General features: G+C 46.7%; 2 protein-coding genes across 7 annotated transcripts in view; both read left to right on the top strand.

The window, feature by feature from the left end:
- The window catches only part of Pip5k1a (phosphatidylinositol-4-phosphate 5-kinase, type 1, alpha), a 44,541-nt gene extending 28,566 nt beyond the window's left edge, over window positions 1-15,975 (top strand). For all 5 annotated transcript variants that reach the window (XM_008761316.2, XM_008761315.2, XM_039102780.2 and 2 more), the window contains 12 exons: window positions 182-312; window positions 1,436-1,553; window positions 1,990-2,142; window positions 3,211-3,510; window positions 6,162-6,367; window positions 7,218-7,301; window positions 8,736-8,784; window positions 9,068-9,152; window positions 10,092-10,238; window positions 10,888-11,017; window positions 14,028-14,073; window positions 14,468-15,975. In XM_008761316.2, the coding sequence (XP_008759538.1) occupies window positions 182-312; window positions 1,436-1,553; window positions 1,990-2,142; window positions 3,211-3,510; window positions 6,162-6,367; window positions 7,218-7,301; window positions 8,736-8,784; window positions 9,068-9,152; window positions 10,092-10,238; window positions 10,888-11,017; window positions 14,028-14,073; window positions 14,468-14,470 (1,452 nt within the window). In that variant the 3' untranslated portion in view covers window positions 14,471-15,975. The remainder of the gene's footprint in view (window positions 1-181; window positions 313-1,435; window positions 1,554-1,989; window positions 2,143-3,210; window positions 3,511-6,161; window positions 6,368-7,217; window positions 7,302-8,735; window positions 8,785-9,067; window positions 9,153-10,091; window positions 10,239-10,887; window positions 11,018-14,027; window positions 14,074-14,467) is intronic.
- A 1,081-nt stretch (window positions 15,976-17,056) lies between these two features.
- On the top strand, window positions 17,057-26,181 carry LOC134485649 (uncharacterized). Of its 2 annotated transcripts, XM_063282737.1 has the most exons (3): window positions 17,057-24,052; window positions 24,753-24,886; window positions 25,177-26,181. In XM_063282737.1, the coding sequence occupies exons 1-3, from the start codon at window positions 23,563-23,565 to the stop codon at window positions 25,264-25,266; spliced, it is 714 nt and encodes a 237-aa protein (XP_063138807.1). In that variant the 5' UTR covers window positions 17,057-23,562; the 3' UTR covers window positions 25,267-26,181. The 2 variants fall into 2 exon arrangements, with proteins under 2 accessions (XP_063138807.1, XP_063138806.1); XM_063282736.1 differs by having other exon boundaries at window positions 24,753-26,181.
- The last annotated feature ends 964 nt before the right edge of the window (window positions 26,182-27,145 follow it).

Genomic DNA, 27,145 nt, shown 5'->3' with positions numbered 1-27,145 from the left:
ATTCCAGGTCTGTGCCACCTTTTGTTTAGGGTTTTTGGTTTTGTTTTGTTTTTAGGGATTGGGGGGTTAAAATAGAGACAGAGTCTCTCTCTGGCCTTCAATTTAAGTCCCCTGTGTCATGCCTAGACTTTGGTTAGACTTGATACCAGAACATTTTTGTAATTTCTTTCCTGTTTCTTAGACAACTTCATCAGCCTTGAAAGGTGCCATCCAGTTAGGTATCACTCACACTGTGGGCAGCCTTAGCACCAAACCAGAGCGGGACGTCCTCATGCAAGACTTCTACGTGGTGGAGAGCATCTTCTTCCCCAGGTACAGAGGTCAACATCTCTGAGAATGTCCTAGACAATGTGACTTTAGCCTCAGGGCAGTTTTAAGGGTTCTAGTCTGACTAATTTAAGCTTGTCATCCCAAACCTTGTTGTAAATAGGATAATGATATTAGAGAATTTTGGCAGCACACTTTGCCCAATGCCTCTGGCCAGTGGAGTGTCTTGTATAACAAACAAAGGCTCATTTAGGCTAGTGAGCTGACACAGCAGCAAAGTGAAGTCTAACAGCCTGAGTTTGAGGCCCAGGACCTACTTGAGGGATGGTTGATGCCTTCAAGTCTTCCTCTGCCTTCAGCACATGTACCTGGCTTACCTGCATGCACGCACGCACACACACTCTCAAGCATGCATACACACTGAATAAATGTAATTAAAAGAATGTTTTCAGAGCTGGATAGATGGCTCAATGGTTTAGAGCACTTACTGCTCTTTCAGAAGACCTGAGTTCATTTCCTCGCACCCACATTATAGCTCACAACCACTTGTAAGGAAAGGATCAGACACTTTCTTCTGCCTTCCAAAAGCACCATGCACCCCAGGTATGGTGATACATACACACCTTTAATTATAGCACACAGGAGACAGAGACTGGTTCGAGGACAGCCTGGTCTACAAAGTGAGTTCAGGACAGCCAGAGGTATTAAACAGAAAACCTGTCTCCACAAAACAAACAAACAAACAAAAAAACCCAAAAGAGAATGAATGAAAGAGTACCAGGCATGTATATGGTACATAGAGATGCATGCAGGCAAAACAGCCACACACAGAACTAAAATTAGGTGAGTTTGGTGACACCTTTAACCCAGCATTAGTGAGGCAGAAGAAGGCTGAGTTCTGGGAATATAAGGCCAGCCAGGGCTACATAGTTGAGACTTTATCTCAAACAGAAATAAACTTTTGATTGACTTACTGCATTGGCTAGAAGCTAGTGTGAGTCTTGTGTCTTACTCTCCTGTGTTGTGCCTTCAACCCACACATTGATTCTTCTCTATCCCCATACATCTCTCAGGTGTGGTGGGCCACCCTTTCAGCATGTCTTGAGGGTGGATGTCATAGGGACTGGGGGCTGGCACATTAAGGTTTTCTTTATGTTTAACCCCTCAGTGAAGGCAGCAACCTGACACCGGCTCACCATTACAATGACTTTCGGTTCAAGACCTATGCACCTGTCGCCTTCCGTTACTTCAGAGAGCTATTTGGCATCCGGCCTGACGATTACTTGGTAAGTTTCTTTTTTTTTTTTTTTTTTTTTTTTTTGGTTCTTTTTTTCGGAGCTGGGACCGAACCCAGGGCCTTGCGCTTCTTAGGTAAGCGCTCTACCACTGAGCTAAATCCCCAGCCCCACTTGGTAAGTTTCTAATTGCACAACCTCTTATTCTAAGATCAGAGGAGTGTTACAAAAGGAATTTTCTTCTTCCGCCATCTTGCTTTAGTTTTTTTTTTAAGATTTATTCATTTATTATATATAAATATACTGTAGCTGTCTTCAGACACACCAGAAGAGGGCATCAGATCTCTGGAAGAGCAGTCGGTGCTCTGAACCGCTGAGCCATCTCTCCAGCCCCGCTTTAGTCTTTAAAATGGATGTGAATCTTCCTACTTTCTGTATGGGACAGGCACTGGCACGTTTGACTTTTAATGTCTTCTTTCATTTTCAGTACTCCCTTTGCAGTGAGCCATTGATTGAACTCTCCAATTCTGGAGCTAGCGGTTCCCTCTTCTACGTGTCCAGTGATGATGAATTCATCATTAAGACCGTCCAGCATAAAGAGGCAGAATTTCTGCAAAAATTGCTTCCAGGATACTACATGGTAAGTGAGGAATACTGGCAGAGGGGTGGTCCTCAGCAGAGCCAGTGATGGTGTTTTTTTTTTTTTTTTCCTCTCCAAGACAGGTCTCTCTGTGTCTACCTGTCTCTGTCTCTCAAGAGCTGTGATTAAAGGCATGTGCGGCCACCAGGCTGGGGTGCCAACTGGGAGTGAGAGCTTACTTAGAGGTTAAAATCAAGGCAGGGTTTTTGTTGGCAGTTTTGGATTTTGATACAGTGTCTCCAGTGCTGGCCTTCAACTACTGATCATGCATTTAGTCTTTGCCTCCCAAGTCCTGGGTTTATAATTATGTACCAGAACATTGGGTTTAAGTGGTACTGGCATTGAACCCTAAGCCTTTTTTTTTTTCTTCTTCTTTTTTCTTTTTTTCGGAGCTGGGGACCTCGAACCCAGGGCCTTGCGCTTGTTAGGCAAGCGCTCTACCACTGAGCTAAATCCCCAACCCTGAACCCTAAGCCTTTTGAATGCTAAGCGGGCACTCTTTTCGTCTGAGTCTTCCTGCATAGCTCAACACCCTCCCCCACCCTTTTTTTTGGGGGGGGGATCGAACCCAGGGCCTTGCGCTCACTAGGCAAGCGCTCTACCACTGAGCTAAATCCCCAAACCCCCTCCCCCACCTTTTTAAGAGTTATTTCTTTTGTATACAGTGTTTTGTCTGCATGTCAGAAGAGGGCATTGGATCTCACTCAGTATAGGTGGTTGTGAGCTGTCATGTGGTTGCTGGGAAGTGAACTCAGGACCTCTGGAAGAGTTTTCTTAACCTCTAAGCTATCATCTCTCCAGCCCTCAAAGCCATTTTTTTTTAATTCCTGGCCCTCTTGTCTCTGCCTCTGTGGTATCAAGATTATAGAGTGCCACAATGTTACCTGCTTAAGGCTGTTTTCTCTGTAAATTCTCTTAGACGATTTGAGAGATTTTGAACAAATATATAGGTCAAGGCCTTTTACCCAAATCCCTTGTAAAGCATAGGAACATTGGATAGCAAGTTTTGCCTTGAGTTTCACTGAAAATCAGTTAACCTGCCTACTACTTCTTCCTTTTATGCCTTAGAATCTTAACCAAAACCCTCGTACTTTGCTGCCCAAATTTTATGGACTGTACTGTGTGCAAGCAGGCGGCAAGAACATACGAATTGTGGTGATGAACAATCTCTTGCCTCGGTCAGTCAAAATGCATATGAAATATGATCTCAAGGGTTCAACTTACAAGCGGCGGGCTTCTCAGAAAGAACGAGAGAAGACTCTCCCCACCTTTAAAGACCTGGACTTCCTACAAGATATCCCCGATGGCCTTTTTTTAGATGCTGACATGTACAGTGCTCTATGTAAGACTCTGCAGCGTGACTGTCTGGTAAGTTGCTGTATTTTTCCTCTATTTCAGACACAGAAATCATTTTAATCAGAAGCCTTATAATTCTCTGGCATTGTGTTTATGGGAGCTGGAACTCAGACCATTAGCTCCCTCCCCGTGTCCTGGGCTGAATTTGTTTGTTTATTTTGAGGGAGTGGGTATGTGTGTGGGGACAGTGTGCAGTTGCACTTTGCTGTTTATATAGCACAGCTGAGCACAGGTGCCGTTGCTTGTGTACACGTGTATACTTGCCTGTCTGTGTATGGACATGTGAGATACTCTGAGACAGTATCTCACTAAACCTCATTCTTCTGTTGTTGTGACCCCAACCATAAAATTATTTTTGTTACTACTTCATAACTGTAGTTTTGCTACTGTTAATAATCATAATATAAATATTTGTGTTGTGCAGTAGTCTTATGTAACCCCTGTGAAAGGATTGTTTGACTCCTGAAAAGGGTCAAGACTCATAAGTTGAGAACTGCTGGTCTAGGCCATCAGCATTATTCGTTCCATTTCCTGTTCTCCCAGCAAGCATTTCATTGCCTCTGACCTGTAGAAGATCCTCCTGACTCTGTTTCCCTAATTTGGGAATTACAAGTAAAAGCCATTATGCCCAGCTTTCTAAACCAGACAGACAGAGTGTAGAACAAGCTGGCCTCAAACTCGGAAATCTGCCTACTTCTGCCTTACAGTGCTGGAATTCAAAGTCTGCACACCACTCTTCAATGCCAAGTTGCCCCACTCCACCCCCGTTTCTCAGGAAATACCTGGACCCTCCATCCTGTGCAGCTTCTCCGTGTTTGTTCACTCTGCCTGCTTCCTCACTGATGCCCTCTGTTTGTCTGTCAGCCTCATGTCTATCTGTCTCAGTTTCAAAAGCTAGACAAGCACTCAACTAAATGAGCCAGTAGTTGTAAGTTGTGCTCAGTCAGGTGTGGCCAGCCGTTGTTCACCTTCCTTCTGCATACCTACCATGCACCCTTGGCTGGACTGTACTGGAACTGTACTGCGCTGTGAGCCACGGGAGCTGAAGTGAGTAGGCCCTCCTCACTCTGTTCTAGGGAGCAGACAGGCTGTGGCAGATGCTGTTCAGGTCCTTGGTGTGATACAGCCTGCCTATTGTAACCGTCTTGCCCTTTCTGGCCTCTCATTGGCCACACCTGCCCTGTGTATTTCATATCAGCAACATCAGTATCCCTCCTTGAGCCTGGTGTGTTTCTTTCTCTAGCCCTTTGCAGTGGTATTTCCTTACCTCACTCACCTGGTCTTACTTTTATTTCCAGTTTGTTGTTCATGAGCCTATTTTTTTTTTTTTTTTTTTTTTTTTTTGGTTCTTTTTTTTGGAGCTGGGGACCGAACCCAGGGCCTTGCGCTTCCTAGGTAAGTGCTCTACCACTGAGCTAAATCCCCAGCCCCCTTTTTTTTTTTTTTTTTTTTTTGGTTCTTTTTTCCGGAGCTGGGGACCGAACCCACGCTCTACCACTGAGCTAAATCCCCAACCCCTCATGAGCCTATTTTAGCGATCTTTTTAGCCTTCTCTGGTCTTTTATACAAACATTTGTACTATTTTGCTGTACTGTACTGCAGTTGTTTTTATATTTGTATTCAATAAATGTTGAACTAAATTGAAGCTGATTTTTTTTTTTTTTTTTTGGTTCTTTTTTTCGGAGCTGGGGACCGAACCCAGGGCCTTGCGCTTCCTAGGCAAGCGCTCTACCACTGGAAGCTGATATTTTTGATAAAGTCCTGCCACACATCTTTTCTGACCCAGATCTGTCACTCATTCTTCTCTCCCCCTCCCCCATTTCTTGAGATTGGGTCTCAGGTAACCTAAGCTATCCCTGTTCTCCCTGTGTAACTGAGATGACCTTGATTCTTGCTCCTGCCTTCATCTTCCGAGTGCTGGGGTCGCAGGCTTATGTCACCACGCTCAGTTCATGTAATGCTTCACTGGGGATGGAGCTTAGATTTCCACCCATCCAGGTAAGCACTCTATCAGCTGAGCTATATCTCCAACCTATTGTGGGTACGTAGTCCTTGAAAAAGACAGAATTCTTTTCATAAATGACAAAGTGAACTCTTTTTTTTTTTTTTTAAAGATTTATTTTATTTATTATATATAAGTACACTGTAGCTGTCTTCAGATACACCAGAAGAGGGCATCGGATCTCTTTACAGATGGTTGTGAGCCACCATGTGGTTGCTGGGAATTGAACTCATGACCTCTGGAAGAACAGTCGGGTGTTCTTAACCACTGAGCCATCTCTCCAGCCCGACAAAGTGAACTCTTAAGAAATAAGTTGCTTTGCCTACTTTGGTGGCTTGGGCCTATAATTCCAATTACTTGGAGGTTTTATCAAAAGAAAGAACCACAAGTTTAAGGACAACATGGGGAACTTGGTGAGACCTTAGCTCACAATGTAGAGGGTAAAAGGAGACTGGGGATGTAGCTTAGTGATAAATACTAGAAACCTGTATCCAGTCTCCAGTACTGCAAAACAAAACAAACAACAAAGTTCTATTATTCAAATGGGAGAGAGGTAAGGAAAGGAGTATAAAGACCTAGTAAAAAGAGAGATGACACTGGTGAGAACCTGAAAGAAGTCTTGACAGCTCCCAAATGTTGTTCCTGACCTTTCTCCGGTTAGGTGCTGCAGAGCTTCAAGATTATGGACTATAGCCTGTTGATGTCCATCCACAACATGGATCATGCCCAGCGAGAGCCCATGAACAGCGAAACACAATACTCAATTGACACTCGCAGACCAGCCCCGCAGAAGGCTCTCTATTCCACAGCTATGGAGTCCATCCAGGGCGAGGCTCGCCGGGGCGGCACTGTGGAGACTGAGGACCAGTGAGTGTGCTTAGAAGCAGCAGCCAGTCACACATATGCTCACAGTACTTTTTCTTGAAGGAACCTAGCTTCTGGGAAAGAGTAGCTTTGATCTGACAGTGAGACCAACAGCACTAATGCTCATGGAGCCATTGACTTTTTTTTTTTTAAAGGAATTATTTATTTATTATATGTGAGTACACTGTCGCTGTCTTCAGACACACCAGAAGAGGGCATCGGATCTCATTACAGATGGTTGTGAGCCACCATGTGGTTGCTGGGAATTGAACTCAGGACCTCTGGAAGAGCAGTTGGGTGCTCTTAACCACTGAGCCATCTCTTAAAAGAATAGAAGAGGAAAGAAAAATGTCTGAGTTTGTAGTACATCTGGGAGAGCCGTCTAGGATGAAAAGATTGAAAATGTTGTTAATACTTGAAACCTAGGTGCACATTATAAATCACATTAGTAATTGTATTACAGCACATTTTCAGCCAAAGGCCTCTTTCTTACTGTCTTAGGTTTGTCCAATGATTGCAGTTACTGAAAGTTTCAGTTGGTTTCATGTTTTAGATGCCTTAGAACATGACTGCCAGGGAAAGTGTCTGACTGGGAACAAATTAGGAAACAAAAGTACCAGCATGTTTGTTTTTAATTGGGGACTAGTCCAAAATTGGTGTGTAGTGGTGATTTTAGTCTTGTTGATGGGGCTCTGTGGGAGCAATACAAGGAGGTCGTGTGCTTACTCAGAGGGGCGTGGTCTGGGAGATGAGGTCGGCTCTTCGCTCTATGTCTGGATTTGACTACACTTAGAAGGAGCCTCCCTTTGATAGTGAACACATTTTCCTAACTCTCTTCATTTTGTTTCTCCAGCATGGGTGGCATCCCTGCCAGAAACAACAAAGGGGAAAGGCTCCTGCTTTACATTGGCATCATTGATATTCTGCAGTCCTACAGGTGAGGGCGTGTGGATCACAGATAGGACAGAGGGTGCATGGAGCTGGTCATTCATGACTTTTCCATTTTTTATTTACTTCTTTCTATTTATTTTTCCATTTTGTCAAAGTGTTTTGCCTTTTGCTTATGTCTGTGTACCACTCTAATGTGCCTGCAGAGCTTAGAGAAAGGCATTGGAATCCCCTAGGACTGGAGTTAAAGGTGTTTGTGAGCTACCTGTGGGTGCTGGGAACTGTGCCTAGATCCTCTCTGCAAGAGCAGCAAGTGCTCCTCACTGCTAAGCAGCCTCTCCAGTCCCACATACTTCTTTTAGATGTATTCTTTGTAAAGTTCTTCATGGTGCAAGAACCATGAGTCACAGTCTGGTTACCCATAGATTTTAGGTGGGTTTATTCCCTGGTTTTTGTGCCTCACCACCTCTTCAGCATGATGTGTACTCTGTGGCATGCTTAGTCTGTCCTCAGATAGAAGCACAGAGTGGAACACTCCCTCTGCCTTGACTTTGTGTGAGAAACCTGTGGGTTGAATCATGTTCCACATAAGGAGATAGCTAGAAGTACAGTCTCATTTCCACAGAGGAGAAATAAGATCTCTGTGTTATGTAAAAACGCACAGCCTGTGCAAGGAAGAGGCTGTGTCAGTGAGGGAGGAGCTGCGAATGTTAGACTCCATTTTGTTCCTGGCACATTTGCAGTACTGAAGCAGACTGATCTTTATTTAATATTTGACTTACTGATTATTATCTAACTAAAACTTTTTTTTACATGTATTTGCTTATTGTATATGTTTGTAAGTGTTTATACTACAGCCAGCATGTGGAGGCCAGAGGACAGCTGTGGGGTCGGTTCTCTTGATCGAGTGGATTCTGGGGATTGGACTCAGGCCTTGAGACTTGGTGGCAAGCACTTTTACCCACTGAGCCATCTCACCCCATCTTACGCAAGAGTAGCTATACTGTCCCAGTCCTATCCACCCAGTCCTCCTCTCTCTCTCTCTCTCTCTCTCTTGGTTTGTGGTTTGTTGTGGGCTTTGTTTCTGTTTTTCAGACAAGGCCTCACATCAGAGCTCAGGCAGACCTGGGCTCAGAGCATGCTTGGCAGCAGGCATGTGCCACCTCACTTACTCTGCCTTTTCCAGCACTTGAACCCAGGCCTCTGTGTTTAGGCAAGTGTTCCCTCCTGCTCCTCTGGTTAGGGACTAAGACATTGGCCTTCCCCACGACAGGGTCATGGACTTAACTAGAAGCAGCATTGGTCTGTGGAATAAGTACTGCCTTGCCAGTTTTCGGGGAAGCCAGTATACATGTGGGTGTGCTGCCCAGTGTTTATCTGAGGTTTTCTGGTATATATCATGGCCTCTTTAAGTCCTCTAAAATAATAATAATTATTACAGTCTTTGATTTAAAGACAATGTGTGATGCCCGTTTTTCTTCAGGTTTGTTAAGAAGTTGGAGCACTCTTGGAAAGCCCTGGTCCATGATGGGGTGAGTGTGAAGTCAGCTAAAGGCCTTCCTCACTTCTCCATTTCCTACCATTTGCCCCTCAGTTTCTTCCTGTTTTTGTTTTGTTTTGTTTTGTTGTTTTTTGTTTTTAATAAAATTTTTCATTTATGGGTTTTACCCTTCTGGTAGGGTTTCAGTCTAAGAGAACATGCTCTTGGATGACACAGCCTCCTGCTGGGCCTGTTTCTCTGTAGTTGTGCCTCCTGTTCAACAGGATATAGCCTCTTTCCTGCTTAACCCTGTAGCCATGTCTCCTTTTCCACAGGACACGGTGTCAGTACATCGTCCAGGCTTCTATGCTGAACGGTTCCAGCGCTTCATGTGCAACACAGTGTTCAAGAAGATTCCCTGTAAGTGGCTTCTACCAGATGATCCCCCAGTGGCTCCCTTACCCCAAGACATGGGGGGCAAGACTCCTCTGTCAGGGAGCTGCCAAGGCCAGGGGCGTCTCCTGCTCTGCCTTCATCCCGTGAGCGCTGCTTCTCGTCCTTGTGTCAGTCACTGTCTGTCCCAGTCGTTTCCGAGTTGCTGCTCCCCTCTGGCTCTCCCTACATGTATTGTCGAGGTGAGGGCTATTTCTGGGGCATTGGTGGTCTGGAAAAAATGTGTAGCTGTGGATATAGGCCACGTGACAGAGGCTCAGGTATCTAGAAGCAGACTTTTGTGTAGGAAGGACTGGCAAGGATGTTAGCAGTAGTCTTACTTTTCTTCCACATCCAGATGTCAGGAGTTTTCAGATTAGTTCGAGTGGTTGAAGCTTTGCTGGCAGCTGTTGAAGGAAGCTTTAGTTGTTCTGTCAACTTTCTGGATCCAGAAGTACCAGTGTTCCTTTTTTCAAACGTGCTGTTAGTGACACTGGCAGATACCAGGTCCTCCTCCTGTGCTCTCAGCATAGGCAGGAGTTGCTCCATAGTGTGTGGTGGGAGAGACTCAGACACTGTAGACAGCCTACAGGCCGCACAGTGAAGCAGTACTGGGGATTTCCGTGCTGCTGCTAGGAAGGGGTGGAGATGGTCACCAGAGGGTTTCCTGGATGATGTTGATGAAGAACAGGACTATTCGATCAGTGAGAGCCAAGCCAGAGGGCACTGTGCATGTGTCACTTTCCTCTTTGTAAAGTGAGGTGACTCGACCCTCTTCTCTGGGTAGTACTTTGTAAGCCATCTTTCTACACTAACCCTTTTTCTGCCTTTGCTCCAGAACAACTTTGGGTGTGTGTTCGTTGGTGTCTGTCTTGGTGACGGTTTCTTAGGCAGGTGCTAAGTAGGCTCTCTCTCTCCCTTTTGAAGTGAAGCCTTCTCCTACCAAAAAGTTTCGGTCTGGCCCATCTTTCTCTCGGCGATCAGGCCCCAGCGGCAACTCCTGCACTCCTTCCCAGCCGACAGCCTCTGGGGAACACAAAGCACAAGTGACTACGAAGGCGGAAGTGGAGCCAGGTCAGCTCAGGGCTGGGGTCCCCTCGCACTGGACACATTCCTGCTCCTGAGCCCTGTCTTCTCTCCTTAGGGCCTCTGTGCCCTGCTTCTGTGCAGTGAAAACTGACCCGCCTTGCTGGGGGTTGGTTTTTGTTTTGTTTTGTTTTTTTGGTTTGGTTTGTTTTTTTTTTTTGTTTTTGTTTTTGGTTTTTTTTTTGTTTGTTTGTTTGTTTTTGTCTTTGTTTTTTGGTTTGGTTTGGTTTGATTTGGCTTTCGTTTTTTTCCAGACAGGGTTTCTCTGTGTAGCCCTGGCTGTCCTAGAACTCACTCTGTAGACCAAGCTGGCCTGCAACTCAGAGGGATCAGCCTGCCTCTGCCTCTTAAATGCTGGGATTAAAGGCTTGTGCCACCACTGCCCAGCTGCCCTTTGTCCTGAGCCACAGTCTCACTATGCAGCCTAAGCTGTCCTGGAATTCACTGTGTATGTACCCAAGCTCACCTCAGCCTCAAGACCCTTTTTTCTTAGCCTCCCAGGTACTGGGATTACCGGAGTGAGTCACCATGTCCTTGAGTTACTATACATCTTCCCGTTTTTTTTCTGACCACACAGTCTTTGATTTATTGATTTATTCTTTATTCATTGATTGATTTCAGTTTCCTTTTTCTACAGATATACACCTTGGGCGTCCTGATGTCTTACCTCAGACTCCACCGTTGGAGGAGATAAGTGAGGGTTCACCTGTTCCTGGTCCCAGTTTCTCACCTGCAGTTGGACAACCTTTGCAAATACTAAATTTGAGGTTGGTTTCCTGACTCTTTACTCCAGATAATCTGTTTTTTCAGGTCATCAGAAATCTTTGTTTTTATGTGTTTTAAGAGTCTATGCTGGCTGGATGTTGTGGTGCACTGGGGAGGCAGGGCAGGTGGATCTCTGAGTTTGAAACCAGCCTGACCTACATGGTGAGTGCTAAGACAGCCAGGGCTACAAGAGAGACCCTGTCTAAGAAGAGAGAGAGAGAGTTTGGCTCGTTGGTAGACTTGAAACAATCTCCCTGAGTAGCCTAAGCTTACCTCAAATGGGCAGTCCTTCTCTGTCAGTGCCCTACGTCCTGGAACTGCAATCCTTTGGGTGCTGTCACATCTGTTAACAGCCAAGCATTCAAGAGGTGAATATCATCATGGCTTAATTTTGTTACCTAGTATGTTATCTATTACTTCATAATAAATTTTACCACACTTAGTGACTTAAAATAAAAAACAACTGGGTGTTTGGGGCACACCTTTAGTCTCAGTACTAGGGAGGTAAGAGGCAGGAAGATAAAGCAAGTCTGAGCTGTATAAGACCTTGTCTCAAAGAACAAAGCTAAACAAAAACCGTATGTCATAGTTTCTTGGGTTAGGAATCCATATTTAGCGTATGTAGGTCTTGGCTAAGATTTCTCATGAGATGGTAATGAAGCTGTTGGTCAGGAGTAGGATCATGTGCTCAAATGGGAGGGTGACCTTCTAAGCTCACTGGTGTGGTTGTTACTTAGTTCCCTGCTGGTGCATAGCTGAAGAGACCCATCTGTTTGATACTTGGGCCTCTTCACTAGGTAACTCAGAACATCATTGCTACCTTCTCTGTCAGTGTGTGTGTGTGTGTGTGTGTGTGTGTGTGTGTGTGTGTGTGTGTGTGTGTGTGTGTGTGTGTGTGTGAGAGGGGGGGGGTGTCTAAGTAGAAACTATAGAATTCTTAGACCCTGATCTCGGAAGTACTAGAATGCTATCAGCTGTGCTGTGTTTCATTATAATGACTCAAGGCGCTGACTGCTGACAGCAGGGTAATGGGAGCCTTATCTGAACTGTCTGACTTGAAGCCTAAGCTCAGCCGTCCCCGAACTGGCACTGCACCTGGCTTAGCTGTTTAAGTTTGATCTCAAGACCTCAGGCATGGTGGACAAGCATATTGCCTCTGGGCTATGTTTCCATTGGAGGGTTTTTTAGGGTAACAGCACATGGGGAATTTTTGTATTATGTATTACATAATGTTACTTCAGAATTTAGCAGTTAGAAATAACAGACAGACTTGTTTTCTGTGGGTCAGCAGTCTAGGTGACTTAGCTTGGATGCCTTTGGCTCAGGGGATTTCCATTGGTTACAGTGAAACTCGGGCAAGGCATCGTGTCTTACCTCAGTGCTGGGGCATGAAGTGTAGCCATAGAACATGGAACTTGCACTTGAGATCGGGTGCTCATCCCCAGCACCGCAGAAGAGAAGAAAGTTTGAGCCAAACATGGTGCACACACAACCCCATCGTTTGGGAGGCAAAGGCAGGAGAACTGCCTTGAGGCCAGCCTCACTGTATGGAGTTACCGCCAAGGAAACCCTGCCTCAAAACAAACAAAAAATTGGGGAAGGAGCTGGGGAGAGCAGCGAGGATCACCTTCCTGGCTCAGTTACTCGGAAAAGCCTTGAAGGAGTCAGATCCTGCCAACATCCACGTAACTGAGCCTGGAAGGTGATCAACTGCTGTAGCCAGGCACAGCGGCACGTGCCTGTGATTGCAGCATGTGAGGAAGGGAAGCAGAAGAGTCACCCTCGGCTACTAACAAACTACCCCAGTTACTTGAGAGGCTGTCTGGAAAAAAACTACAAAAAAATTACTTAATTGAACAATGGTGCTTCTAACTCTATTAGCTTTAGACCATTGAGATAGCTTAGCCTTTAAAGGTGTTTGCTATTAATCCTGATGACCTCTGTTTGGTCTTCAAAACCCATATGGTGTAGAGAGAGAACTGATTCTGTGGTTTGTCCTCTGACCCCAACAGTGTGTGCAGGAACACACACACCCCCACAAATGAAAACAGTTTTTAAATCTAGCAGCTTCTTCTGTTATCGTGAGCTTTTTTTTTTTTTTTTTTTTTTGGTTCTTTTTTTTTTTTTTTTTTTCGGAGCTGGGGACCGAACCCAGGGCCTTGCGCTTCCTAGGTAAGCGCTCTACCACTGAGCTAAATCCCCAGCCCCTATCGTGAGCTTTTTTAGTTTGGAGTTTGTTTTGGTTTGATTTTGGTTTTGCTTTTTTGACACAGGGTGTCTCGGGGTAGCCTTGGCTGTCCTAGAACTCATTCTATAGATCAGGTTAGCCTCAGACTTGAGATCTACCTGCCTTTGCCTCCCAATGCTGGGATTAAAGGTGTGCACCACTATCTGGCTGGAGACTAAACCTGTTTTTATGTCAGTCACTGAGCACTCTACCATCATAGTACACCTCTAGTTTTCTTGGTTTGTTTGTTAGACAGGCTAGAATGCAAAGACTCTACCTACTGTGTGCTGTGGTTAAAGGTGTGTTCCACCACACTTTGGTCTTTTTGACTTTGTATTTTGAAGTGGTATCTCATAAGGTTGCCCAGAATTGCCTTGAAGGCACTTTCTAGATACATAGACACATTCGTTGAGCTAGCAGTCCTCCTCCTTATCCTCCACATAGCTGGGAGTGTAAGCATGCACCACCGTGACTGTTACATTTCGTAGTGTCTTAGGTTTTCTTTTCTGTGACGTTGGTCTCTCCTCCATCCTTGGTGTGAGTTTCAGGGATCACACTCGGTGCCAAGGCTTGTGCAGCAGGCACCTTTTACACACTTGAGTCTCTTCAGCCCTGTGTTGTTCTCTGCATCTAAATGAAATGTGAAGAGGTAATATGATTGATCTTGGAGGACATGCTGGGGACAGAAGCCAGGACTATGGGTCCTGTACGAGTGTTCTGCTTCAAGCTACTCCAGAAGCGCCCTTTGTCCTCTAATTCTTTGCCATTTTATTTCCTTCTTTTAGTTCAACCTTGGAAAAGCTTGATGTTGCAGAGTCAGAACTCACCCATGTAAGTGTCTTGAATCTAGGGGTGCTTGGAGGGTATGAAGTGGGTCACTGACAGAATGGAGCAAAACGTTGATTGGGAAATACTGATGTACTCTTGAACCTTGCTTCTAAAGAGTTGTATGATCAGACAGAGTGACACACACTATTAATTCCAGTACTTGGGAGGCAGAATTTGAGGCCAACCTGGTCTTTCCAGGCTTGTCAAGGCTGCATAGTGAGATCCTGTCTCCAAAAAGTAGAAAGGTTTTGTGGTTTTAAAACTTTATACTTGAAAACTGAAGCCAAAAAGAGGAGGAAATAAAGTCAGATTTGCTAGCTAGGATGAGACAGTCTTCAATTCTGCTCCTGCCTCCTCGTCTGCTGTCCATGGTGAACTTTCTATTTTCTCTGTTCAGTGAGCAGCGAGCCTTGGAAGACCTGAGACAAGACTCCGCTATGGCTTTGATCCCAAGATGGCAGCCCTTGCCCCAGGAATGCTGAGTCGTCTTCTCGGTCATCAACAGAGGAGAGAATGTGGAGCTAGCAGGGCTCTGTCTCTGTCTCCCCTTCCTCTGGGCAGTAGTGCCTTTGACAGTTGAGGACAACATCGTCCCCACCACTCCAGAGTGGGTGGCATGAATTTTCCACTGCCTGCCATGGCTTCTATAGCTGACTATTTTCAAACCCCCATTCTTTGTGCTGGACGCGGGGTTGCTGGCCTAGGTGGTTTCCTCCTCTTTACCTTTCACCTGGAGCTGGACTCTTAATCTCCTCAGGACAGACTGGCTGGACATTGCTCCTACCTTCGATCCTCCCGCTGGTCTTTGAGACTCCCAATGATTTTATGAAGGTGTTTGGGAGGAGAGTGAGGACGGTCCTTACTCCCAGGCTAGTTTTTTCCTTAAAAAAGGAAAGAAACACAAAGAGCACACAGTGTAAGTTTGAGCCAGTCTCAGATAAACGTTCTTGTATAGAAGAGCCCGAGTGTTCGTGAAGTAGAAAGGCTGGGGCTGCCCCGCCAGCAGCTGCTCTCTGTCTCCCTCACTTAGGGCTGAGGGAGTAGACAGGGGCGTGGCTACACGTACCCTTTTTTAAAGACAGTGGGGCAGCCATGTTAGGAGAGTGGACCTTAGCAGGACCCTACTCACTGCCAGGTCATACAGTTACTACTTACTATTCTGCGATTTGGAATGTATCCTAATAGTTTTTCTAAATATAAAGAATTATCAAATGATTTTAGACCATTCTCCAAAGGAGATTTCTTTGTTCTTCCTATATTTTCCAACAGTATTCTGCTCTTTGTGGAGCTACGGTGGAGGGAGATGTTTGTGTCTGTTTAACAGGCAGTCCGTATCTATGAGGCTAGAGAATATTTTCTTAAACTCCTGGGGAGCCACAGACTTCCTTCTGTAAGGTTGTCGCCATGCCACCTGGCCTGCCCCTTCCTCTGTAGAGAAGCTGGAAACAGGGCCACGGAGCCCTCTCCTTCCTCTCAGTTACGGCCCATCTGGTCCTACGGTGGGGCAGTGCATGGTGTTTGAGGCCAGCTGTGGAAATCCCACATTAGCTCCTTCTCCATCCCGTCTCACCCTGACAGCAGGTTAGCCAGCCCCACGTAACTGTCTATATTAGACGCCCCAGCCGGCTTCCGGCTGCCTGTCTTTGCTGCCATGTTCTTTTTTACAAGAAGGAAAGAAACAGTTTCTTGCTATTTTTTTTCATAATTTACTATTTATGATGTATTTAAGTGTTTTATTCAGGACAGAGTTCTGTAAGGGGTGGGAGGGAGTATTTGAGGGAGGGCTGGGGACTTAGAGAGGACATGGGATTCAGCATTTTTATGGAGTGTTACTATTTGCCTCTACTTTGTATTGTTGAGAAATGACAAATGCAGTATAAATAATAAATATCTGGTTTTACTGTATCGGTTCTATCAGCTGTTTAGACCTATTTTTAAATGCTTTTATTAGTGTGGGAGTCATGATTTCATTACATTTTCATACATGTACATACATAATTACAGGATCATCCTCACCTCCTGGTCGCCCTTTCTCGAGACCTGTTTGTTTTTCTGGGCTTAGCTGTTGGGAGCTTTGAGCGCATGCCTGACTGCCTTACCCCAGCCGGTATTCATCTTCCCTCCGTTCTAGCTCCTCCTCCACCCAGACTCAGTGTTGTTAAATCTTCACCCAGCCTTCAGCTTACTAACTCAAGCTGCGAGCAGCGGCTTCAGCTCCAGCCGTACATCCCCCAGCATCAGAGCAGTATGAATCCAAAGCTCGGAGTTCACTCAGAAAGTGATAAATGTGGAGAGGAGGCCTGAGGTCAGTTGGGCCTAGAGTTCCTTCTGACCTAACCTCGGGTGCTTCTCTGGGGAAATCAAGAAGGCTCCTCCTTTCTAAGAAGAGCTCTTTTTGCAGGGCCAGAGAGGCCTCTGGTTAACGGGACTTGCTGGTTTGGTTCCAGACACTGACAAGGAACTCACAACCCTCTGGCACTCTCTGGCTCTGTAGATGCCAGGCTGTCTGTGAAGCACACAGACATACACGCAGGCAAACACAGTTTTTTTTTTTCCTTTTTTCATTTTTGAGAAGATTTCTCTGTGTACACCTTGGCTGTCCTGGAACTCACTCAGTAGATCAGGTTGACCTCGAACTTGAGATCACCTGCTTCTGTCTCCCTGAGTGATTAAAAGTCATGCCCTCCCACCACCCAGCATTGTTTAACCTATATGTGTATTATAAAAGACCTATGTAGTTTGTTTTCGGGTTTTTTTAGGTAATGGTTAATAACATGGTTCAATATGATTTTCTCAGACACCCTGACTACATTTGCCGTCTTTGTCCTGTGTTTATCTCCCCTCCCTCCTTCCCTCCACTCAGATCATGCATGTGTGCCCTGCTGTTCCCTTCTGTTGCTCCCCCAGGCCTTACCCCAGCAATGATCTCCTTGGCATATGCCAAGGAGTGCTATAGCTGGGCATATGGTACATTTATTTTTATCTTCTTGAGAATTCTCCACACTGATCTCCATAGTGGCTGCACCAGTTCTCAATTCCACTAAAATCGAATCCCCTTTCCCCACACCCCTTTTGCACTTGTTGTCTGTGGTCTTTATTGTCTCGTCACTCTTTGCCATTCTGACTAGAATGAAATCTGAAAGTTATTTGGTTTGCTTTCTTTCTTTCTTTTTTTTTTTCCTATTTCTTAGCCTTTTTTTTTTTTTTGAGAACTCCAGGTTCCACCCATTTTTTTCAAATGGGTGATGTTTTATTTTCACTCTTGGCTTTTTGAATTTTTATATATTCTGTATGCTAACCCTCTGTTAAATGTATACCTGGCAAAGATTCTCTACAGCTCTGTGGGATTCCTCTTCACTGCTTGTGTAGTTAGCTGTGCTGAAGCTTTCTGGTTTATGAGGTCCCACTTGTCAACTGTGGATTAATTCCTGTACAGAAGGAGTTCTATTCAGAAAGACTTCTACGCCTAGATTGTGCAGGGCGCTGACTGTTTTATTCTGACAGTTTCAGTGTTTCACGTTTCACATTTAGGTCTTTGAGCCACTAGGAGCTGTTTTCCCACTGAAGAGTTGTGTTGAATAGGGCTAGAAGCACTGCCCACAACTCACCACTAGAGGGACGCAGTGGTCAGAAGAGGTACCCACCCCTAGGCGTTGAGATGGAGTTTCTAATTTCCCTCTTCTGCCTGTGGATGTTGAGTGTTCCCCACACCACTGTTGAAGATGCGTTCCCTGCCCCCAAGCATTTGCTTTGGTGTCTTTGTCAAATATGAAGTGGCTGAAGTTATGGGTACTCATGTTTGGGTCTTCAATTTTGTTCCATTCGTCCCCAGGTCTGGGGTGGGTGTGTGTGTGTGTGTGTGTGTGTGTGTGTGTGTGTGTGTGTGTGTGCGCGCGCGCGCGCACACACACACACACCCTGCTACCATGTTTTTTGTTTTGTTTTGTTTTTTACTACAGCTTTGTAATGTATCTTTTTAAGATTTGGAATGGTAACCCCTCCAGTATTGTTCTTTTTACTCAGTATTTTCTCTACCCAGGATTTTTTTGTGTTTCCATTTGAGTTTTAGGATAGCTTTTTTTTCTATTTCTGTGAAGAATGAGATGGGGATTTTGATTGAGGGTGCACTGAATCTGTAATGGCTTTGGATAGAATGGTCATTTTCACAATGTTAAGTCTGCCACTCCGTGAGCGTGGGTTGCCTTCCCGTTTCCTCGTGTCTTTCTCCATCTCTCTCTGACCTAACTCAAAGTTGCCTCCCTTTGAGATGGATAAAGGGAAAAAACATATCGATTAGTATTGGAATCTGTGCAGGCTCAAGGAATCTCAATGCCTATGGGGTAGGTAACCTCCGGTCATAGGGTCCCTCTAGTGGTGAGTGGTGGGTAGTGCTTATAGCTCTATTCAAATATAACCAATATATCACTTCGAAACAAAATTTGGGTTTGGTTTTGTTTACTTTTAAACATTATGCATCCTGGGCTGTTCTAAGAACTAGCTATGTAGACCAGGCTGGCCTCCAATGGGCTATGAAGTTAGCGATCTGTTTCTACTTCCTGAGTGCTGGAATTAAAGGCATGTGCCACCACACCCAGCCGGTTTTTCTCTCTTAAAGATTTATATTTTTAATTATGTGTATGTTCCAATGTCTGATAGGAGTGTGTATGTGAGTTTGGGTGTTTGCATGGCTCAGAGGTGCCAGATCCCCGAATCTGGAGCTGCAGGAGGTTGTGACTTCTACTTAAGCTCATTGTGGGTGCTGGAAGCCAAGCTTGCTGAGGCAGTACCCGCTCAAAGTCACCGAGCCTGTAGTCTCAAGCCCTTGGTTTTTGAGATGGGGGTCTTACTCTGTAGCCCAGGCTGGCTCTGAATATCACAGCAATCTCCTTTCCTTAGCTTTCCAAGTGCTAGGATTGTAGGGCCTAGTAGTTTTGTTTGTTTTACAAAAACAACCGATCCTCGTAGTTACAGTTACTATCGCTGTGATTGAACACCGTGACCAAAGGCAAGTTAGGGAGGGAAGCGTTTATTTGACTTACACTTGCAAATCACTGTTCATCATCGAAGGAGGTCAGGAGAGAAATTCGAAAGGGACAGGGACCTGGAGGCAGGGCAGAGACCGTGGAGGAGCGCCGCACGTGGCGTGCTCAGCCTTTTAGAACCCAGGACCACCAGCCAAGAGCTGGCCCATCAATCCCTAATTAAGGGACCATCCCACAGGCGGGCTTACAGTCGGATCACTGTGGAGGCATTTTCTCAGTTGAGGCTACCCCCTCTCTGACACTAGCTCGTGTAAAGTTGACATCAAACTAGCCAGGACATTGTTTTCTTCTTTAAAAAGTTTTTTTTTTTTTATTTTCTTTTTTTAGGAGCTGGGGCCCGAACCCAGGGCCTTGCACTTGCTAGTCAAGCGCTCTACCACTGAGTTAAATCCCCAACCCCAGTATTTATTTTTTATTATTTTAAATTGTGTGTGTGTGTGTATGTGGGTGATCTGTGGATGTGTACACATGAGTGCAGGTGCCCAAAGAGGCCAGCAGCATCAGATCTCCCTAGATCTGGAGCTACTGGTGATTCTGGCGCTACAGGCCATTGTGCGCTGCCTGATGTGGGTGCTTGAAACTGAGCTCCAGTTCTCTGACTTAGCAGTACCCACTCCAAACCATCTGTCTTAGCTAGTGGACTGTTGCTGTGAAGAGACAGCACGACCATTGCAACTGTTAGAATCTAATTGGGCCTGGCTCGGCGGGAGCATAGTGGTGTGCCAGCAGATGTGCTCGAGAGGTAGCAGAGAGTTCAATGTCTGGATCCACAGGCAACAGGAAGAGTGAGCCATTGGACTTGGGCTTTGCAAACCTTAAAGCCTACTCTCAGTGACATACCTCCTCTAACAAGGCCACACTCAATCTTTGCAAATAGTGCCACTCCCTGGTGACTAAGTATTCAAATCTATGGGAATATGAGAGGTGGGGAGGACATCCTAATTCAAATCACTATACCATCTCTCCAGTCCCCCTTTTTTGCCTTGTGCTTTTTAAAAAAAGATTTACTTATTTTTATTTATATGAGTACACTGTAGCTATCTTCAGACACACCAGAAGTGGGCATCAGATCCCATTACAGATGGTGAAAGACCCCAGCTTAGCAGCAGTAACGCCATTTTGCAAGGCTGTACTTAAGATGACTGGTTCAGGGAAAGGTTAGAACACTGAGTACACAGCGGCTGCCAAGCAAGATATGTTTGGTTGAAGGCCTGGCAACAGGACGACTTCGGTTGAGCACCTGACAATGAAAAAAAAGCCCCGGGAGAGGTCCCACACCCTGGTGGGGGGCCGAGTCAGTCGTTATGTTCCAAGAAGGTAGCTAAGAAACTTGCCCCCGGGCTGAACCCTTGGGGGGCCGAGTCAGCCGTTATGTTTCAGGAAGGTAGCTAGGAAACTTGCCCCCAAGCTAAACCCTTGCCATATTAGAATCCACCAATTATATCCCTGTAACCATGCATCTGCTTCTGTATGCTTGCTTCTGCTCCCCAAAATCCTATAAAAGCCATCCTTGGTTCCGTGGGGCGCGCCAGTCCCCCGAGTGACTGAAGCGCCCGCAGGTGCCTGTGCCTGTGTATCCCGACAATAAACCAAATCCTCTTGCTGATTGCATCCTGTGGTGTCTCGGTCTGGTCTTTGGAGTTGGAGGGTCTCCATCCCGAGGGAAAGTTCTCCCTGAGAGCTTTTCATTTGGTGCGTTGGCCGGGAAAGGAGATCCTCCACCCAGGGACCACCGACCACCCACTGGGAGGTAAGCCGGCCGGCGTCTGTCTGATTCTGTCTCGTTCTGCCTTATTCTGTCTGTTCTGTGAGCGCTCAGCCAGGTCTGTTCTGTGAGCGCTCAGCCAGGTTGTTTGGAATTTGGGCGGGACGAAGAAGGAGCTGACGAGCTCGGACTTCTCGCCCCGCAGCCCTGGAAGACGTTCCAAGGGTGTTAGGGGCCCGACTTTTCGGGGCCCAATCTGGGAGAGGAGAAAGATCCGGACTAACGGCACCTCTGTCTGTATTTTTGGCTTTCAGAGGGCCCCGGACCTTTGCCACCTCCATCTGACTTTTTGCTTTCAGTTTGGTACCAAAGCCGTGCAGCACGCCTGTCTGTTGTTTGTTTGACTGTTGGTGTTGTTTGTTTTCTCTGTGTTCTAATCTTCCTTAGAACTAACATGGGACAGTCCCTAACAACACCCCTAAGTCTCACTCTTGATCATTAGAAAGACGTCCACGACCGGGCACACAACCAGTCCGTCGAGGTTAAAAAAAAAAAAAGGAAAAGGGCAGACTCTCTACACATCCGAGTGGCCCACTTTCGGAGCAGGATGGCCAGTGAATGGCACATTTAATAAGATCATTATTTTACAGGTTAAAGAACGGGTCGTCCACGGACATCCTGACCAGGTTTCTTATATTATCACTTGAGAGAGTCTCGCCTTAACCCCCCCCCCCCGGGCGGAACCCTTCGTGGACCCGAATTGGCCTCCCCTCAACCCCCAGCCTGTCCCCTCGGCCCCGTCCGGTCCGCCGGCCACGTCTTCCTCTCTCTACCTTTGTGAAATCAGAGCCTTCTAAGAAACCTGTCCTCCCAGCAGACCCAAACTCCCCTCTCATAGATCTTCTCTCTGACAGGCCCGGCTGAAACGGAGGAGGCAGAGCCGCCGGCCAGATCAGTTGCCGGGCCACAGTCTGATAAGGGTTTCTCCCCTGTCGCAGGGAGATTGCGCAATAAGCGCGAGGTGATGCCAGATTCAACCTCCCAGGCTTTCCCACTTAGACAGGGAACCGGTGGCCAGACCCAATACTGGCCGTTTTCAGCAGCTGACATTTACAATTGGAAACAACACAACCCTTCTTTCTCCAAAGGTCCGGTGGCACTCACCGACCTAATAGAATCTGTTTTACTTACCCACCAGCCTACTTGGGATGACTGCCAACAGCTCTTACAGGCCCTCTTAACCTCAGAAAAAAAAAAAACAAAGAGTGTTCCTAGAGGCCAGAAAGCATGTTCTGGGAGATGATGGGCGTCCCACCCAGCTGCCTGAAAAAATTGATGCTGCATTCCCACTTAAGAGACCAAACTGGGATTTTAATACAGCTGAAGGTAAGGGACACCTACGCCTTTATCGCCAGTTGCTTCTAGCGGGTCTCCAAGGGGCTATACGACGCCCTACTAATTTGGCTCAGGTAAAACAGGTATTACAGGAAGCAGGGGAAACTCCCTCCGCCTTTCTAGAGAGACTTAAGGAGGCCTACCGTATGTACACTCCCTATGACCCAGATGACCCAGGACAAATGACGAGTGTCTCTATGTCCTTCATCTGGCAGGCTGCTCCAGATATCAGGACTAAGTTACAGAGGTTAGAAAATTTGCAGGGCTATACATTACAGGATTTACTTAAAGAAGCTGAAAAGATTTTTAATAAGAGAGAGAATTGAGTCGAATCTTGGCCGCCGTAGTTCAGGGCCAAGAAAGGAAGGGAGATAGGGGGGAGCTCGAAAGGGGCTGAAGCTGGATAAAGATCAATGTGCCTATTACAAAGAGAAAGGGCACTGGGCTAGAGAGTGCCCCAAGAAGCCTGGCGGACCCCGAAAGCCTTGACCACGAACCTCCCTCTTGGCTCTAGATAAAGATTAGGGAGGTCAGGGCCAGGAGCCCCCCCCCCCCCGAGCCCAGGGTAACGCTTGAAGTTGGGGGGGCAGCCAGTTACTTTCCTGGTAGACACAGGAGCCCAGCATTCAGTCCTCACTTAAGCTTCAGGACAACTCAGCGACCGGACGGCCTGGGTACAAAGAGCTACTGGTGAGAAACAATACCGATGGACTACAGACCGCCGGGTTCAGCTGGCTACCGGTAAGGTGACCCATTCCTTCTTACATGTTCCGGACTGCCCGTACCCTCTGCTGGGCCGTGACCTGCTCACCAAACTAAAAGCACAAATTCATTTTGAGGAAGGAGGGGCCCAAATAACTGGCCCCCACAGAACTCCCCTTCAAGTTCTAACCCTATGAACCGGGACAGGACACTGGCTTGGACAGAGACTGGTGGGATGGGGTTGGCGCTCCAACAGCCCCCCTTAATTACAACTCCAGTCTCCATAAAACAATACCCCCTGTCACATGAAGCTTATCAAGGTATAAGGCCTCACATTACGAGGCTTCTGGATCAAGGCATCCTAGTCCCCTGCCGGTTGCCTTGGAATACGCCTCTTCTGCCTGTTAAGAAACCCGACACTAGAGATTATAGGCCAGTACAAGACTTGAGAAAGGTCAACAAGAGGATAAAAGATATTCATCCGACTGTTCCAAACCCTTACAATTTGCTCAGTAACTGTTCATCGATGAGAAACAGGGGTATGCTAAAGGGGTCCTAACACAAAGGTTGGGACCCTGGAAACGCCCTGTGGCCTACCTGTCTAAGAAATTGGACCCTGTGGCCTCCGGCTGGCCACCGTGCCTAAAGATGGTGGCTGCTATTGCTGTCCTGATCAAGGACACTGGAAAATTGACTTTGGGGCAGCCACTCACCATCCTAACACCCCACGCAGTGGAGGCCTTGGTAAAGCAGCCCCCAGACCGCTGGCTCTCTAATTCCCACATGACCCACTACCAAGCCTTGTTACTGGATGCAGAACGGGTTCAGTTTGGGCCCGTAGTCACCCTCAATCCTGCCACCTTGCTTCCTCTACCAGAGGAGGCAAAACAGCATGACTGCCTACAAATCCTCGCAGAAGTACATGGAACCAGGCCGGACATATCGGACCAGCCTCTTCAGAATGCTGACCACACATGGTACACGGATGACAACAGCTTCTTGGCAGAGGGAGAGCGAAAGGCTGGAGCTGCGGTCACTACGGAGGACAAAGTGATTTGGGCGAAAGCCCTGCCTGCTGGTACCTCCGCACAACGGGCTGAACTCATCGCCTTGACTCAGGCGCTCAAGATGACAAAAGGTAAGAGGCTAAATATATATACAGACAGCCGTTATGCCTTTGCCACAGCACACATCCACGGGGAGATCTACCGGAGGCGGGGGCTGCTCACATCTGAGGGTAAAGATATGGCTAAAATTCTGGCCCTCTTAGAAGCCCTATTCTTGCCCAAAAGACTGAGTATTATACATTGTCCAGGACACCAGAAAGGGCACAACCCAGAGGCACGAAGAAACCGGCTGGCCGATGCCACGGCGCGAGAAGCGGCCATGAGCAAACAAATCTTGCCCTTAAATAGCCCAGACCAACCCACGCCCCCACCAGTGGGACAAACCAGTTGGGTTTATGCCCATGAGGACATAGAGCTCCTAAAAAAATGGGGGCCATCTACCACCCTCAACTAAAACAGTGGGTCTACAAAGGACTTTTGAATTGATCTCCTTTTTACATAAATTAACCCAATTGGGGTTTAAGAAATTGAAAACCTTACTAGATCGGGAAGAGATAAATCTGTGTTTTTTGAATCGGGACAAAGCGATACAAAAGGTGACTGAGAGTTGCAAAGCATGCGCTCAGGTTAACCCGGGAAGGACCAGGATTGGACAAGGAGTTCGTCCTAGGGGACACCGTCCCGACATCCATTGGGAAATTGATTTTACTGAAATTAAACCAGGTATATATGGATACAAGTATCTCCTAGTGTTTATAGACACCTTCTCAGGATGGGTCGAAGCCTTCCCCACAAAGCACGAGACTACAAAAATGGTCACTAAGAAGCTCCTCGAGAAAATCTTTCCCAGGTATGGCATGCCTCAAGCGTTGGGGTCGGACAACGGGCCCGCTTTCGTCTCCCAAGTAAGTCAGTTGGTGGCCAAATTGCTGGGGATTGATTGGAAATTACATTGTGCCTATAGACCCCAGAGTTCAGGTCAGGTAGAACACATAAATAGAACAATTAAGGAGACTTTATCCAAACTTACGCTTGCAACTGGCTCAAAGGATTGGGTGGCCCTCCTTCCCCTAGTTCTATATCGGGCCCGGAATACCCCGGGCCCCCATGGTCTAACTCCTTTTGAAATAATATATGGAACACCACCCCCATTTGTCCATTTCTTTGATTCAAACATTGCTGATTTTGCTGACAGCCCTTCTCTGAGGGCCCATTTACAGGCCCTACAGATTGTGCAGAGAGACGTCTAGAGACCTTTGGCCGCTGCTTACCAGGACAAGCTTGAGCATCCGGTGGTGCCACACCCGTTCCAGATTGGAGACACCGTGTGGGTACACAGACACCAGACCAAAAATCTCGAGCCACGGTGGAAAGGACCCTACACCGTCCTCCTGACTACCCCGACCGCCCTAAAGGTAGACGGAGTCTCGGCTTAGATCCACGCACCACACGTCAAGGCAGTCCGGTCTGAGGAATTGACTAATCACAACACTACACCCCAGACATGGAGAGTTCAGCGCACTCCAAACCCCTTAAAGTTAAAACTCCTACGTGGATCCTCCTAGCCCTTTTGTGGCCTAGAGTCAGTGGGGGAATAAGCCCTCACCAGACAGAAATTTCTTGACCAAGTCGAGTGAAAGATTTCACTCAAAGTTAGCAAAAAAATGGGGGAATGAAAGACCCCAGCTTAGCAGCAGTAACGCCATTTTGCAAGGCTGTACTTAAGATGACTGGTTCAGGGAAAGGTTAGAACACTGAGTACACAGCGGCTGCCAAGCAAGATATGTTTGGTTGAAGGCCTGGCAACAGGACGACTTCGGTTGAGCACCTGACAATGAAAAAAAAGCCCCGGGAGAGGTCCCACACCCTGGTGGGGGGCCGAGTCAGTCGTTATGTTCCAAGAAGGTAGCTAAGAAACTTGCCCCCCGGGTTGAACCCTTGGGGGGCCGAGTCAGCCGTTATGTTTCAGGAAGGTAGCTAGGAAACTTGCCCCCAAGCTAAACCCTTGCCATATTAGAATCCACCAATTATATCCCTGTAACCATGCATCTGCTTCTGTATGCTTGCTTCTGCTCCCCAAAATCCTATAAAAGCCATCCTTGGTTCCGTGGGGCGCGCCAGTCCCCCGAGTGACTGAAGCGCCCGCAGGTGCCTGTGCCTGTGTATCCCGACAATAAACCAAATCCTCTTGCTGATTGCATCCTGTGGTGTCTCGGTCTGGTCTTTGGAGTTGGAGGGTCTCCATCCCGAGGGAAAGTTCTCCCTGAGAGCTTTTCAATGGTTGTGAGCCACCATGTGGTTGCTGGGAACTGAACTTGGGACCTCTGGAAGAGCAGTAAGTTCTCTTAACCACTGAGCCATCTCTCCAGCCCATGTTTTGTGCTTTTTGAGACAGGAATTCTCTGTGTATCCCCTGTCTATCCTAGAACTCTATATATAGATCAGGCTGGCCTCCAACTCAGAGATCCATCTGCCTCTGCTTTCAAAAATGCCAGGATCAAAGGCATGAACCACTACTCCTAACTTTCACAAATCCTCTTTTTTTTCTTCTCTTTTTTTTGGGGGGGGCAACTTCGTTCTGAGACATTCCTTAACAGATGACCCATGGTCTTATCACCTCCAAGATCCTGAGGGCTCCACTGTGGATTAGGCCTCACCTTCATTTTCATGGACTTGAAGAGACCCCAACCCTGTCATGGTTGCCTGACCTAGGAGACCCTCTGGAACTATGATGCATGAAGACTCCATAATCGTGTCTTAAACTTCATTACACCCATTTGTCTCTGTTTGTCTTTGTTTTTTTGTTTTTGTTTTTTTTTTTGTTTTTGTCTTTGTTTTTTTTTTTTTTTTTTTTTTTTGGTTCTTTTTTTTCGGAGCTGGGGACCGAACCCAGGGCCTTGCGCTTGCTAGGCAAGCGCTCTACCACTGAGCTAAATCCCCAACCCCTGTCTTTGTTTTTAATCACACCTATTGGTTTATCTCTGCCTGTCTCTGTTTCTTTCAATCTCTCTCTCTCTCTCTCTCTCTCTCTCTCTCTCTCTCTCTCTCTCTCTCTCTCTCTCTCTCTGTAGCACATTCTGCTGTACATGAGTAGATGTCAGGGGACAACTTGGGAGAGTCATTTAACCTTTCAGCCTGTGGGTCCCAGGAATTCTGTTTACTTG

The sequence above is a fragment of the Rattus norvegicus genome, chromosome 2, assembly GCF_036323735.1.
Source record: "Rattus norvegicus strain BN/NHsdMcwi chromosome 2, GRCr8, whole genome shotgun sequence".
Lineage (NCBI taxonomy): Eukaryota > Metazoa > Chordata > Mammalia > Rodentia > Muridae > Rattus > Rattus norvegicus.
Note: the sequence above shows the minus strand (reverse complement) of the source record. Positions and strands in the feature narration are given on the sequence as shown.